This window comes from Notothenia coriiceps, unplaced genomic scaffold (genome assembly GCF_000735185.1).
Source record: "Notothenia coriiceps isolate Sejong01 unplaced genomic scaffold, NC01 NC01_scaffold00035606, whole genome shotgun sequence".
Classification (NCBI taxonomy): domain Eukaryota; kingdom Metazoa; phylum Chordata; class Actinopteri; order Perciformes; family Nototheniidae; genus Notothenia; species Notothenia coriiceps.
This window is the reverse complement of record NW_011368307.1, coordinates 138,423-154,522: the sequence shown is the minus strand read 5'-3', so window position 1 is coordinate 154,522 and position 16,100 is coordinate 138,423. Positions and strand designations below refer to the sequence as shown.

General features: G+C 39.0%; 1 protein-coding gene across 1 annotated transcript; it reads right to left on the bottom strand.

The window, feature by feature from the left end:
- Window positions 1-5,455: 5,455 nt before the first annotated feature.
- Window positions 5,456-11,031, bottom strand: sla1a (Src like adaptor 1a). Its single transcript, XM_010791654.1, has 8 exons — window positions 10,806-11,031; window positions 10,266-10,337; window positions 9,579-9,678; window positions 9,303-9,389; window positions 8,891-8,994; window positions 7,967-8,098; window positions 7,446-7,575; window positions 5,456-6,877 (listed from the first exon to the last, which is right to left on the bottom strand). The coding sequence occupies exons 2-8, from the start codon at window positions 10,327-10,329 to the stop codon at window positions 6,679-6,681; spliced, it is 816 nt and encodes a 271-aa protein (XP_010789956.1). The 5' UTR covers window positions 10,330-10,337; window positions 10,806-11,031; the 3' UTR covers window positions 5,456-6,678.
- Window positions 11,032-16,100: the final 5,069 nt, after the last annotated feature.

Below are 16,100 nucleotides of genomic sequence, written 5' to 3'. Positions count from 1 at the left end.
TGAAGAGTGTCTTGTATGTCCTGGTGAACTCCATGGATCTTGATTTTTGCGAGAGTGTGTGTGCATCTGTGTTTATCACATGTATATGTCAGTTTGTGTACATTCCCAAGCCTTTACTACATATTGTTGAAAAGAAACATTGCTCCGTCTCCCGGTCTTCAGCACTGGACCTCAAGGTTCACTGGCTGGCTGTCAAACAGTCAGCTCGAGTTACTCCAGCTGCACATGCTTCTGTGTGTGTGTGGGTGTGTGTGTGTGTGTGTGTGTGTGTGTGTGTGTGTGTGTGTGTGTGTGTACGCGTGCGTGCGTGCGTGCGTGCGTGTGTGTGTGTGTGTGTGTTTGTGTGTGGGTGTTGGATTCACGAGTAACTCCACGTCAGCTACTGCTACAGCGAGCAGACCTTCCTCTCTGGCCTGCTGTTTGTGATAGTACGGCTCCAGCAGTCTCTCTCTGCAATGGAAGTTGTCCAACGTTGTTTCATAGCTGGTCCTCAGTGCCAGGAGAGCCTGATAAGGGAAGAGAAAACCAAGGGGGGTGCCTGCGTGGCTTTTAGAAAACCAGTTGTTTCGCTTCATTAGAACTGTACTCATACGAGGCCAGAAGAGTAAGGATTTCCTGCTTCGTGGCACACAGTTAGCGCTGTTTAATGCCAGAGAGACAAATGAGAGGTTTCTGTATTGTAATGCAGATGGAGAGAATTATTGTGAGGAAGGGGATTTATTTTCCATAAGTGGTTCATGCAGACAAGCTATCAGTAACAATTTCAGCACTTCATCGTTTGTGAGCAGTGTTGCATGAAATCCAGGCTCGCATTCAGTATCTCTTCTTTTCATAAATGTCTGAAATAATAGAGTTATGTTTCAGTTAGAAACGCTGCCAGTCTGTTTCCTGGAAAGCAACGAGGCACGCACACCTGCATTTGCCATTCAACAGATTGAGTTATTCGCTGACGAAAGCACATTTAAGCCCTTTTTTTATTCACTGGTATGTAAAGTGGGTTTCAAATGAGGAACTTACATTTCAGAGTAGTGCTTTTTAAAGGGCTGTTAAATGTGTTCCTGTGTCACAGGAACGAATTAAGTAAGAGTGTGGTCAATGCCCTGGTTGACTGAATCACAAGTACAGTCTCACAGTGATCTCTTCCTCTAAAAAGCTTCAATGTGGAATCATAATGTTCCTACTCTGCTGTCAGCAAATGTACTAAAAGGCATCAGCACCAAAACATATCCCTGACCATTGCTCTGAATCTGGTGCTTGGAGATGCTGTTTTTCAAATGTCACGGTATCACTCTGACAAGCTGGTCCCATGTCAAGTTATTATTGGCTTTCTCTGTGGCAATCTGCGGCCAAAGGTGCAATCAATCATGTCAGAGCTTCTCTGTTATTTCTGGCCTCTCTCCAAAGGCAGTGAGGCCCCAGAGGCTCTGACAATAGCCCATATGTGTGTTTGTAAGTCAAATTCAGGACTCCTTTAGTTCAAACATATTTTATCACGTTTACATGACACGTTGCAGCTTCCCTACACAGTGTTGACATTATATTGAAAGCAATCCAAATGCATTACAACTGAAAAGATCAGATTGGATGTTCAGCAAGTGATCACAACTTTTAACAACCTATATGTACACTGGATTTATGATTACCATGGAACAAGAAGCGTTGTTATTCTTCCTTGAACTTGCTGGTCCGTTGTTCTGCTGATAGGTTTCAGTTTATAAAACATTAACTGTATGAATAATTTAAGGAGACAGTAGCTTGCATGAGTGACATATTGACAGAGAGCATGACCAGAGCCAGTAACATAGACATCTGCTTCTGATAAAGGAAATATAGCTATCATGATTTAAATTATGAGTGTCTGTGTGCATACCGTTTGTGTGTGAGAGAAAGGGATAATGTGTCCCTGGCAGCAGAAAAGGACTCTCCTCTTAAATCCAAAATGCTCATGACAAAAACACATGGTGGCAAAACAAGTCTCTGTTGGTTCCTTTTATTTTTATCACTTGAGAGACGCAAGGTTTTTATCTGACGCTTACGTCATTCAACATTGACATTAAGACCAGAGGAAGTGGTCTGAACTTGTTTGTTTGAATGCCTGCCGGTCAATTTAGGACACTGTACTGTTATCTCATGTTTCCCCTTTTTTAAATATATAACTTTAATGTCAGTTGAAAAATTAATGTTTCAATAATTGAGAGTCACTAGTCTAGCAGATCTGGTTACATCAATCACATATTAGTTTCTGTCTTCTCTGACTTGTTGCCCATCAATCTTTATTTCCCTCTTTCATGCTCCCTGGCTTCAAGGGGCTTCAGACTTATTCCTGACACTCATTTGTCCACAGCTGTCATCCTGCTTGTCCTCCTCCAGAGATGAATGGGGTTCAACAGGAGCTGAGGGCCATGGAAAGAACATGCACACTGCACAGGTAAGACGCCAAATCCACATGCGCACACGTGGAATAATTTACAGGTATTAAGAGGTTTCAGCCTTGGATTCTTACCACATGCTTTCTCTTTCCAGTAAACATTTAACAAGACTCTTTTATGAGACGCTGAAAAGGATATATACATTAAGTCACCAAGTGGGCTTATTTAGGTATACCAACCATTTCTAATTAGAAAGCGCCTGCACAGGGCTTGTGGTGATTATTTGTCTGAAGCCACGTGGCAAACATCTTGAAAATCTCCTCATGGAAAGGGAATTTTTCTCCAAGACGAATTCTCCACCTCTTTTGTTTGTTTGAATCGTAGCAGCAGATTGTTTCTTTGATCCAAATATCCACCCTTCAACTTCAACAGTACACGATTAATCATGTCCGACAAATAAAACAGCGGTCTCCAGAAAGGTTTGCTCATGCAGAAATCACAAAGATATTGACACAAACATGTAACATGTCAATGAAAGCACACAAAGCACATTGCATACTTGTTTTGTAGCGATTGTCACTATGTTTCCTCTAAAGCCCTTTTATGAGCATGAACATCACCGACTCATTTTGCAGAATCATGTACCAGAAATGGTAAAGGAATGAGAGTAGGGAGATTCCTCGGGTCACATAAGAACACTCCATTCCGCGGCAAATATGTGGACATTTGGGGCTTTTTTTCCTTTGTAGAGTTTGGGTTTTGTTTGTTTTCCTCCAGCTCTCTGGACAGCCTTGGACATGGTTGTGTGTGTTGGCCGAAGCCCTTGTTTCTACATTAAAGGAGGTGTTCTCATGGGCTGTAACTGAAGTGAACACTCAGTGTTGACAGTGCTCGGAAGGAGAGGTTATTTCACAACTTTGGTGAAAATTGTCAAACGCTGTCTAAAGTTATTGTTCTGAGGGTAGTTTAACCATCAGTGTGAAACTGTTTTGCACTAGAGGACTGTTTATTTGTTTCTCAGTAAAACTTCATGTTCATCTCTTGTCCATTTTTGGGCTATAGAGTGAGATAGTTCATGACAAGACTTCAACTTATTTCTATTTCCTGAAGGAAGTGGTCAGATTTTAAATTAGAGTGAAATGTCAAGTTCTCACACCAAATGAACCTTATAGCTCATATGGTGAGGTTTTCTGAGAGGAAACGCTCAAACTAAATATACCATTCCTGAAAATCGAGTTCAAGAGAATAACTAGTGAAAACTAACGTTGATAATAGTCACCCTGAAAACCCTAGAGGATCTTCCCTTACAAAATAAGACTGTTTCATGTGTTGAAAGCAACCGCATGGAGAATGAAAACAGCAGTTTTAATTAACAAGAGGGCCAAGGACAGAATGTGTTTGTGATGGAACAAAGCAAACATTTATCTGGATATTTTGAAGCGTGCATCGAGTGCAGAAGTGATGAAGTCAGAGGTTTGGACAGCTGGGCCTCGGGGTGGAAGGGAGGATGGAGTGAGATTATAAGAGCATAATTAACAGAAAACAGACTCGAGGAAGAGGAATCTCCCTCCATCTCTTAATTTCCTTTACTTATCCCACTCCTTTCTCCTGAGACTAAGAGATGAACGGCCCTCCACTCTCCTTCCTCCTCTTGTTTTTGTTCATGGAAAAAAACCTAAAACTTTATTGTTTGAGTGCTTTCTTTGGTACTTATATCCACTGTAACATCAAAGATTGAGAACAAGGGACTCAACGTTGGCATTCCTTTTGTCTCATCATGAAGACCTCTCAGGGTTTTTTCTTCGTAAAACAACATGCGTTCTGTCTGGTTCTGTTAAGTTTGAGCTGTAGTTCTTCCGCTCTTCATCCCATCGAGAGCCTTTTTTCCCCCCAACATGTAAACCCACAGATATGTGGTGATTGGCGGGGTGACTGAGTATTGTCTTTCTTATCTGCATGGGTATTTACATTAAATGCTCACGTGATTTCAAGGAAGAGTTGTTGTTTTTTGTTGAACGTTCAGGGATGTGAATATGGATGACTAGATCAGTCAAAGGGAGTTTATTTTGAATGTATAAGCAGCCTTTGATGAAAACATGTTTCCCACAAGTTTGCCTTCATTCTGATTCAGAAATGAACTCTCAAACTTTGCTTCACCCCAGATCGGTTGCACTTTCTGACTAGAACTGTCAATGAATAGACATTGAACAACAGGAAAATCACCCAGAGCAGTTACAGAGTCCTAGTTACACGTCACCTGGAGGACTGAGTAATGCTGACTGGACAGAAGTCTCTGTATGGTGCAGCAGTAGGCTACCAGATGTGTGTGTGTCTGCATCACTGATTGTTCCACTAAACACACACACACACACAGACACAGAATCCCAATATGTTACTTGCAGGTATTTTACGAGACCTTAAACCGGGAAACAAGTATTTGATCCTGCTTTTTAACTGAGATGAAAGTGCTCAGCGCGTCTTAACTAGTCACACTCAGTTTACTTTGATTGGCAGAGTTGCCAACTTTCAGGATGTATAAGGAGGATGAGGATATGTCTTAGACAGCATAGGTTTTTTGTAAATCTTTGAAATTACACAGCAGCCAAAAACGTTTTAACGGACTAATGTCACACGCTGTTCAAACCAGTTTAAAGCCCTCCATACTGTGTGAATGTATTTGAGTTACTAGATGGTTTGATTTAACAAACGTGTGTGATTAGTGTGGATCCTGACCCCCATGTTGCTTTCTGGACATTTCCTCACTGACTAACCGGATCCGCTCTGCTTCTGCTGACGTTCTCAGACGCATTTATCATTCTCTTCTGACTCAGAGGCACCAGCAAGAAGCAGAGAGCTAAACATAACAACACATGCTAGACCCACAAATCTTTTCTCACATATCTCACAGGTTGCTGTTTTGGGTTAGTGGTTAGCAATGTTCAGGTCAAACTCTTCAAAACATAAGAGGAAGTTGCTAAAGCACGAATACGAAAGGGGTTGAGGGGAGCTTGGTAAAACCTTTTTCTGGCACAAATAAGTCTGTTCAATGTTTGCATTCCTTTATTAAAGATACACTTTTATTTATCATTTAATTAAATAATTAATAGCCTATCATATGTTGACCATGTGCAAATATGGAGACTATCCTACTGTGAAGAAAATACACAGCTGGACAGAGGAAGTTGAACAAAGATGTTGGCAGTCTAGGTAGGGACATTTCAAAAAGCGACTGTCTGAGCTTTTTGTTATTTTCATCACTGGATCAAATTTAAATGACTAATAAGTTCCAAATGCATCCCAAGATAATTACTGACGCATGGACAGAATAAAAAAATAGTGACCATCGAATTAGATTCATAGATCTTGCAGCACCGCATCCGCCCAAGTACCTGAATCGAATTGAAATCTAATTTATGCAGTAACCTTTACCAATGTGTTTTTGTTTGTTCTTCTTGTGAATCATTTGAGAACCAATCAGGGAAGTTTTATCATTTTCCAAATGGTTATTTCTTCTACTTCCTCCACACAGAATATGTTAGACTTAAGGTTCTCTCTTAATCCTTCTACAGTATATTTAGGATGGATCAAATGACTTTGTTTAATGTGAAAGTGTATGCTTGTAGTGACAAACTCAGCAGTTCCCAAGCTTTGATAAACAAATTTAGCGACTAGCTGGTGAGCAGAGTGGAGCATTTAGCAACCAAAGGGCCACAGACCAAAACAGAGATAAAAGGAGAATTAACATCAGACTTATCAAGGGGGACATAAACATAACTCCAAATGATTGTGAATGTTGCTCGATGTCTGCTTGATTAGCAAAAAAGCAACTATTTGCTAGGCCATTTTTTAAATCAACATAATAAGATGAAAATATGTGGTGGCAACAAAAAGAGATATCTATGGGTCCAAAAGATTGCTTTTTAACCATATCACATTTATTAAGAACACTTGGAATAGTTTGAAAGCCACAAATACTCATATACACACACAAATAGGAATAATATAATTACCAAACAATACCCATAACATTGTTCTTCGCTCTCCTAATGCCGGCTGTTTGTGATCATGACTCGTCCAGAATACACACCGCAGTTCAATTGCACCATCGTCCAGTTCAACTCCATAAAGTTCCATCTTATTAGCTGAGTCAAAGTGTAAGCGCTCATGCAATTTGCGTTATTGTTAAAGTACTTCAAGTGCTCACATTAGAAGCTATAGCACACTTCGAGGTTTGGGATGCTGCTGAGAAGGATGCCCTCTACTGCCTTCAACCTGAAGGTATTTCATTCTTTGAACCCCGCTGCTGTCTCTAGAAGTCCTCATAGTCAATGGTTCCGTGGCCGTTCTCAGGGAGAGCATACATGGATTTACTCTTTTTCCTCCTGCTGGCGGCTCTCATCTGTGCAGGGTTTCGATTCCCAGAAAAGGACAGGTAGGCAGCGATGCTGTTCCTGACTCCATAGCTCACCATGTTGTCGCTGCAGCTCTCTGTGCTCACCAGCTGCTTGCTGTAGAGAGGAAATTACAGAAATAATAATGAAAACTAAGAATCTTAATGCTTTTATTTTCTCTTTCAGTGATGTTTATCCACATCTTGATTTCAAGACATTACTTTATTTGAATCGATCAACCACAGATTTGCTTGAATCTAAATTCAATAACAAGAAGTTGAATAAATAATTTGTCAATTTAAAGACATTTATTTAATTTATTTGAATTTTTTCAGACATTTGTCATGAGAAATGGCTGGAGTTCAAAGATAGTACATTCAATATTTTCAGACAGTGGGTCAGATAAAACAACCTATTTCATTATTAGCCATTTTGGGACTGATTTTCACAGTTTTCCAACATTTCATTGGTGAAACCATTAATTGGTTATTTGAAAAAGTAATGTGAAGATTATTCAGTCTTACATTTGACTATTGCTATTTAGAAATGCAGTAAAAAACTGTTGTATACTGCATTTACAGTGTCACCTTATAAAAACAGTTATATGGTGACACAAAATAAGCCACCATTGGACAAAGCCTCTGCCCGATTAAAGCTGGTAAATATCACCAAGCCTCAGTTGTACCTGTCTATTTTCTTCCAGTCAAAGTTGCGTCTCATCACTACAGGTGGAGCTCCAGGGGCTGCGTCAGGCGGGGGGGTCGTGCTCGACTGACAGGGGGAGGTTAAAGCACAGCAGAGGCCATCTGAAGCGTCTGAAAAGGCATCAATAGGGGAAGTTAAATCTTTCTCACAGGATAACAAACAAACAGAATAAATGATTTGCATTTACTCCTTTCACGCTCAGGCAAACATTCAAACCAAACTCAACAGTCGTCCTTATCTAGCATGCATATTGTATCTCATTTCCTGTTTTGTTACAAAGATATTCTGTAAAAGCAGGATATATATACTGAAAGTCGACCACTGACGAGCAACAGTTTTATATTAAGAACATGTACTATTTTCAGTGCTTAATCGCATTTGATGATGTTTATGTGCGTGTGTACGGCTCTTCTTATCATGATGCTTATTTCCTTTTTGTTTGATTTTAGACATACTTGTCTGCGCATAGTTACGTATCTCAGTGTGTGTGCATACACTCACCACAGTAGTGGTTGATCATATCTTCTAGGCACTGGAAAGTGAGGCGAGGGGAGATGTAGTACCAGCTGTTGTCCAGTCTTAAGATACGATAGTGCTTTACACTCCTGTGCTTCACTGAGAGCGAGTACAGACCTGAGGATGTAGAAACACACATTTTAACAAGAAACCAAAAACATCAATAACAATTGATCCACTCTTAATCGATACTAAAAAAGGTTGGGACAATGTAAAAGGAGAAGTGAATATCAATCCTGTTCTGTAGTAAATTTCCTCTCGAAATAGATATTTTTGTATCATTGGTAAAGAAAAGTTTCAGATACTGTGACCGCACAGAATTTTTTGGGGAGATTTTGTTTCCTTAAACAAATACTTGTTAGCAAAAATAAAATAAAACTGCTTATCGCCACAAGTTTAAGTATAATAACCATGATAATAACGCAATATTTGTTTAATCAGTAAGAAAAAAAAGTGGAAAAGTATCTATTTCTTTGTCTTCGTTAGGTGCCAAATTATTTATTGGCTGTTTTGACTGCGTTTTTTTGGCATTATCTATCTAATGCTTGGCAAGAAAGTGAATAAGTGTATTTCATAAAATGTATTTTCCTTCAGCTTCTTTTTAGAAATGTGCCTCTACATACAGAAAACATTTAGTTGAAGCAAATGGCCGTATACCATCTTGATGCCCCAAACGGATTTTCTGTCAATTCTAACATACATTTTTTTTTTTTTTTTTAATTAAGTCAAAAGTTAACTTTCAATAGCTCCATCCCTAATCCTCAGTTCCTTTTATTTAAAGCCATCAGGTGAAACTTTACTAAAAACCCTTTCACTTCTCCTAACATCTGAAAGAGTACTTGCTTACTTGTAAACAGTCTTAATATTTCCGATGCAGAAACTCTTAAACATTGTACAGAAAGCACTCACCTCTCTCCCTGGCGCTCTCCCTCACCAGGAAGGAGCCCACTCTGTTCCCGGGTAAACTGAGCAGCTCTTCGGCCTTCTGCCTCTCCACCCCCTCAAACAGCCAACTGACCGGACAAAAAAAAGTCATGTGTTAGCGATCACATTAAATACTCATTGCATTTTAGACTTTTATGCTTTTAAACTGAATCAATCCCTTCATTGTATTATATATTAACATTATCATACACAACAAAAAAACATCAAATCTACACGTACAATACTAATGTGATGAATATTTTGTGTTAATAACATCTCCCGCCACTTCCTTCAGATTGTTGTAGTGGAAAAAGATGCATTTGATATTCTTGATGTTATGTTGAAACAGATCAGTGATGCCGATATTGGTGGATGGTTTCAATATGGTTTTACTTACCTATGGTACACTTTTGCGACATGGCTGTTGGGTATGTAGTTCTCCTTTTGTGTTTGGATGGAGCGTACTCTCCACCAGTAAGCCTCCCTGACCATGAAGAAGCAAAGAGGAATCAAACATTGACCTTTAGTGTGAACACTTCTCTATCCTGCATCAAGTAACCAATTCCACCGTATTTCCTCATTTTGATTTGAGATCTTCCGTCTACCAGGTTAACGCCTGGGACAGAAGACACTGAAATGGTTTTAAATGAAGAAAGTTAATGCATGAACGTACTGGGCTATGAGTCTGAGCTTCTCCCCCATCCTGTAGATCGGCTCGCTGATGTCCGGCGACGGGTAGTCCTGAAGCACCACCACCATGTCCTCCTCCGGACCTGCCGAGAACAATAGTTACAGCCTTTTCTACAAACAGAGTACAGCTGACATTTACTAATGCAAATACAAAGACATCATGATTTAGAAAAGTCCAGAGATGTGTGGGACTACACCTCGGAAATTCCTCTTGTTTAAGTCATTGAGTTTAGCTTAAGATCATGACATCTCCGATACAATCAGGTTGTGCATTCGAAGAAAGTGGATAACTCATGTAGCGGCAACTATTTTAAGAATTGTTATATTTTTTTTTTTAAAGTATATTTTTGATGAATTAATCAAAAAAGTAGATGTTCTGCTTTTTTCTGTTTGATATCAATTTAAACTGAATTTCTTGGAGGTTTAAATGTTCAAAACGAACATTAAAAAAACTTCCCCTTGACTTTGAAAAAACTTGTAATTTATGACATTTTTATAGGCCAAAACATGTATTGATTAAACAAAAGAAATGATAGGCAAATTAATTCAAAATGACAACAGCCCTTAATTGCTACCCTAAACTGGAGTAGGCACAGCGAAAAACGATTCCACAACAGTTTCTTATACAAATCAAATTATGTTATTTAAAATCATTTTTAAGCGTTCTTACCTTTTAAAGAGCTGTCTGTGTTGATCGTCTCCTTGGCACTCTCACCTCGCATTATATTCCCCATCCTCCAGCCTGGAGTCAAGGCACAAGGACAGAACGACTGTGAACCTACAAACTAATTTTCCACTCATGTGTCTGTATTTCTGTTATGAAACTAAACCTCTCTCTACTGCTGCCACTCCACACAGCTTTTACTTCCTACAAGCTGACCATTGACCTATCTCAAACAACATGCTCAGAATAGGGAAGCTGGGGCTAGATGCTATCAGTCAGAATTTTCCATTGGTAAACCCAGCCCTGTGTACACCAATGAATAGTGATATTGAATTCACATATTGCAAAATCATGTCCGCTTGTTTTAAAATGCAATCCATATTTCATCAATTACACCATGAGGCATTTCAACAGATCCGGCCTGTGACCATACCCTTAGGTTGCATCACAGTGTTGGCCAGTATGGAGAAATAATGTGAAATGTCAACAACCTGCCGAGATGGAAAGCTTTGAACGCGGCTGGCGGTATAAATTGTAGACACCTACCTGTGGGAGTTGTAGCTGGCCTGCTGTGATGGCATCAAGTGTGTTTAAAGAGATAATGACCCATGGTGGCAGCAGCCGAGACCGCTACTACAGAAGTATCATGTTCACAACAGCTTACAGCAATGACCTGTCACAGAGTGTGGCGACAGCATCTGACTGCAAACTCACTTCCTGTAATGAAATGAGGAAGAAGGCCCGCACAAGTGTTTTCGACACACTCACTCCTGAAAGTGAGGGTGCACATAACACCCATTTATATGTAGTTATTTATGGCAACCGAACGCTTTAATGTATGCTGAACGTGTTAACATATGTACAAACGCTGGTAATGTTACTGATGTTCCAGAAGAGATCAAGCTTATTTTATGAATGCTTTAATACAGTCCAATGAGCTATTAGTGTTTACTGACTAATTATGTTTTTATGTGTAGCATAGAAATATTTTAATATACATTAAAGCTGAAATGATTAATCAAACTAGTAGAGGGGCCGAAAATGTATCAATGTTTGATTCATTTGAGTTTTTTATCAAGCATTACCTTGTTCCAGCTTCTCCATTTGCAAATAAGGCTCTTCTTTGTTTGATGTTGGTTTCGATTGACTATCTTTAGTTTTGGACAGTCAGTCACCTTTGGCTTGGCATAAATACTCTCTTTGGGGGGCTTTGTCCAACAGAAATGAGATTCATCTTGTAGCAAAATGTGTTAATTATAACACATTATATCTCGTTAATTAAATCCTTACAAAAAAGTGTAAAATATTATTTTAATTGTATTTAAGATGTTCTATGCACTTTCTTGTCTGGCTCAAGGCAGACAATGTTTACTGGGCGATAAAGACTTCCTACTGGGACCTACCACCTACTGTTTTCCCTTGTCTCCAGGCTTTGTGCTAAGCTAACTGTTTTCTATCTGTAGTTTTGTATTCATGGTACAACGTGAGAGCATTATTCCTATCTAACTCTCTCAACAAATGCAATCAATAAATAAATAAAAAAGAAATGTCGGATTAATCCGAAATGAAAATAGTCTATTGTTACTGCAGTACATTAGTTTAGTTAGTAATTCAGAGACCTCTCCGCCCTTAACTCCTGTATTTAGTGGCTGTGCTTAAGCATTCAAAAGTGCATTCCTCTTTCTTAATAAAAGATCAAATATAGAACTATTTATTTTGAGTCTTATGACATACATATGTTTTGCACATACTGGAAATGTATCTTTAGTCTTTGGCCCAGAGGAAGTCAGCATTTGCCAGTTTTCATGCTTGGTAGAGCAGCCTGAGATTTTATGTGACATCGTGCATGTAGTTATCGGAATAGAAATGTAAAAAAAAAGTAAATGTACTAGTATGCAATAAATGGGCTAATGTGTCTTCATACATATAAACTTAAAAATTATGTTTGAAACAAAAATAGAAGAACATATGCCAACTCTCATGAACCCATCTCGATAGAGGAAACTACAAATGTCTTATCTTTAGCTGTGGTGTTTATCTGAGGTCTTAAAGTATACCAGAATGCCGCTGGAGAAGCTTCAAATTAGGGAACCCAAAACGATCAGTTTCACATCTTCTGAGACAGTTGTTCACAATTTTATGAAAAATGTTTGTCTGTATATGTTCATGTTCTGAGTGTCAGGGAATTTATGGTATGCAGATGGTGTTTCATGGCAGGACATTTATCTGACAAACCGCGTCTGACTTCAGAAATGTTCAGGGGTAATTATCTTTATGGCTATACATGATAAAAAACTGTCTGAAGTTTCATCCAGACTTTTTAACTCCCTGTCTCACTCTACGTTGCTTCATCATAACTCATTCATACCTATTAAGATGTTCATCCTGACACCAAACACTCCCATTGAGTTCTCATCTCAGATCCACAAATATGTTTTATATCATAGTTACCCTTTCGGCTGAAGGCAATAAGCGTTTTAATGTAACACTTATATAAGGATTTATTGAGTATATCTTAAGCCTCAAATTCCTGGCTACATAAGAATATTCCTCTTTCATGCCATACTACTCTCTCAAGACATTAGCTCATGTGTTTTCCATATTAAAATCTGGATTAGTCACCTTCAAACGATTAGGCCTCTTTCTCCTGCCACCTTTCCTTTCAGAAAGCAGGACAGTAATGCAATAAAAGGAAAAAAAGAGGCAGAGTATTGTTAAAGTACTTATCTTTGTTAAACGGAGTTGAAAGGGGGTATCGTGTAAACCTATTTCATATGGCCGTCATTGTGGCATTTTAAACACTGAGCTGGCAGTTTCTCTTGTTGAGTTCTTGCTGCTGTGTGCGTGTGAAGTGTGTGGGTGTGTGGGTGTGTGGGTGTGTGTGTATTTGGAAGAGTAAAGTCAGTTCTAAGAGACAGATAGTGTATTTTCTATAGAGAAAGTACACAGGATTTGGAAGTTTCTTTTTTCAAGGCTGTACCAAAAAGTCAGAAAGAAAGAAAGAAAGAAAAGAGAGCTGCTGCTGCTGTAGCTTGGTGGGTGGTGTCAGATGCCAGATCTGTTGTGGCTGCATAAGAGGAAGGAAGTCTTCATCGGCTTTAGATGAAAATAAACACATAGTCAACGTGTAGCTTGTGTGGTGACGGTGTAAAAAGCTCAGTGAATAGAGCAACACTTCCTGTGGCCAGTTCATATTCATTTTTAGAAAGCTCAAAAGTAGATTTTATTTAATTAGGTTTGTTGGTGGAAATGTTACCGGCAGATGTTTCCATCTACTTTGCATTTCTTCACAATTTTGTGTTACCGCAGACAAGCTTTTTCTGATCTGTTTGGAAATGTTTACTAAAGGGTTTGGTTCAGCCGCATTTCAGAACAATAAAACAAATGACAAGCAAACTGTCCCAGTCACCTCCATGGTATGTAGTTGTTTCTTCAAGAAGACACAAAGTGATGTCAACAGCTCATATTCTTATATATGTGTATATATCTATTTTCTAATTTGGTGAATCACTGATATGCGTTTCATTTTTGGACTTTATTTATTAAGGTACGTTTCACAATTGCATGATAAAACATTACGTATTCAGAATATTGGCAAAAGATATAAATATAACAGTAAATAGGGTTTCCAACTATTTGAGATAAAATACAAAGCATACCAGGCTTTTACCACACTCTTCACATTTTCCTCCTTGACTACAAGTTTTTATTTTCTGTTTTGCTCTTGAGGTCCTGGCTTGTGTCACGGACAGTGCCAGGGCCATGTGTCTCTGAATGAGTCACCAGCCGACAGAACGCAGGTGAAACCCAACCAGTTCAATGGACTCTTTGTTGCATCAGGATGGAAAACGTATTACTTAAGGTAATTGATTGAGACTTATTCATCTTAGTTGCCTCGATTGAAAACGTTTGTCTAAAATTGGATTAGGCAGGTGTTTATTTCCCAAATTACATGAATTACATCGTATAGCCCACTGCAAGTTCAAGTAAAGAGAAGAAGTTAAAGGAAATGTATCTGCCATACATCATAATCATTACAGGTCTTGCACTAATGCACATTCTCAAAGACATTGAAGTGACTGTTATTTTGTATTGATTGTTGTGCTTTTATGTAGGTATTAATGTGTGCATATGTATAACATGTCTTTGATTGTGTATTTATAGGTGTATACATATTTTCATACATATTTTTATACATGTTTGTTTTTGTATTCGGGATTGTGGGAATCTGTATTTCGATCTCTGTCTGTACACACAAACGGAAAGATTGACAATAAAGTTGACTTTAAATATCAATGAAAACATTATCTTTTTTCTAAATCCATATCCTCTCGTTAAAAACCAAAATAAACTCGGAACAAATGTGTTTATTCATAAAATGCTCATAAAAGCAGTGCAGCAGGTGTTTCCAGATGTCACGCTGGCAGTAAAGCTGATACTTGGCTGTCAGACACTCTCCTTGTATGGATGATTGTGAGAGAGACATGCATGATTGATGTCTCACTGCCCGTTTATAACACGTGTTGTGGGAAGTCAAAGCCATAACTTTGAAGACGGTCGATGATTTGTAAGCGCTTCTTTAGGGCAACAATCTCGTAAAGACAGATGCTCTCTGCCTGTGTTTGGCGTTGGCCACAGTGGCTGCTGTATAGCAGACTGGATGTGTTTGAACATTTCAAGGAGAAGTGACTTCCACGCCCTCTGTCTAAAATTACTAAATTACTAACTGTGAGGAATTCCCCCTCATCATATTTTTTTTTCTAGAAGTCCAAATCAAGATGTGTTCACATGCCTTTAAGGGTCTTTGGCAGGGAGTGGAAGGGAAGCAGGGGAGGTGAGTGTTTCTATAATCAATCCTTCCACAGTTCCTCTTTTCCTAAAAACAATACACATTCCACATGCTCGGACACCGGCAGTTAGTCTTTATGCGGTTGCTGTGTTCACTCACTTTAATGAGCAGTATCTAAATTCAGAAGCAAGGCTGACCCAACTGAACTCAAAACCTCAGGATTGACAGGATCAGGGGGGGTGCGTTGCTATATGTGCATGTGTGTGTATCTGCAGATTTTCTAGCCACAAACTTAGAGCCACAATTACATACACATAGAGTCCAAAATCTTCCCCCAGTTAGTCTGTAATCATTAATGTGATGTGGTCACTGCATGTGGGTCATTCAGGCATCTGGAGCATCTTATCCTCATAACCATCTGTGCACGAAATCAGCCCTCCCTGCTTATCATTTCCATTAATACATTCCTTTCAGCGTTCACAACATTTCCTCAGAAATAATCCTTAAATGATTTTCAACAGCTCTGCTTTTTGCTGATTTTGTGATTTAAACTAACCATAATAACATAGCATTTATCCTAGAGTGCAGTTACGCAGGGCTTTTTGGACGCTAACATAATTGGATGAGATTGCATTAAGAAATGTGATCCTAAACTTGCAAACAACTGCATCATTATAGCAGAGTTTGTGAGGGAGAGAGAGCACAGAGCAGCAAAGTTGTCCTTGGTTCTTAGCCTCATGAAGCAAAAGTTCCTCAGTGAATCAACAACAACAACTTTTAAACCTGAAAACCCAGACGTGAAACATTCATTCCAGACTGCTGCCATAATGAGACCTGACTTAATGGCTTTTTTCCCAGCTGTGTAGAGGAAAATATGACATCATTGACATTACTGTGAACCGCGACCACCATTAAAGGAATCCAGTTCTGTGATGGCTCTTATTGAGTGGTGGTACTTGAAAAGAACTGCGGGTGAACCATCTTGGCATAGAAACTGAAAATGTGATGCCACTTTTCTTTCTCATGTATATGCTGGTCTGACAGACAATCAA

Bases quoted from the DNA above. Each gene is read 5' to 3' on its own strand.
- sla1a (XM_010791654.1), bottom strand. From the start codon at position 10,329: ATGGGGAATATAATGCGAGGTGAGAGTGCCAAGGAGACGATCAACACA. The intron at 9,679-10,265 runs GTAAGAACGCTT...TGTTCTCGGCAG, and splicing joins CACAGACAGCTCTTTAAAAG to GTCCGGAGGAGGACATGGTG. The intron at 8,995-9,302 runs GTAAGTAAAACC...TTGTCCGGTCAG, and splicing joins GTCGCAAAAGTGTACCATAG to TTGGCTGTTTGAGGGGGTGG.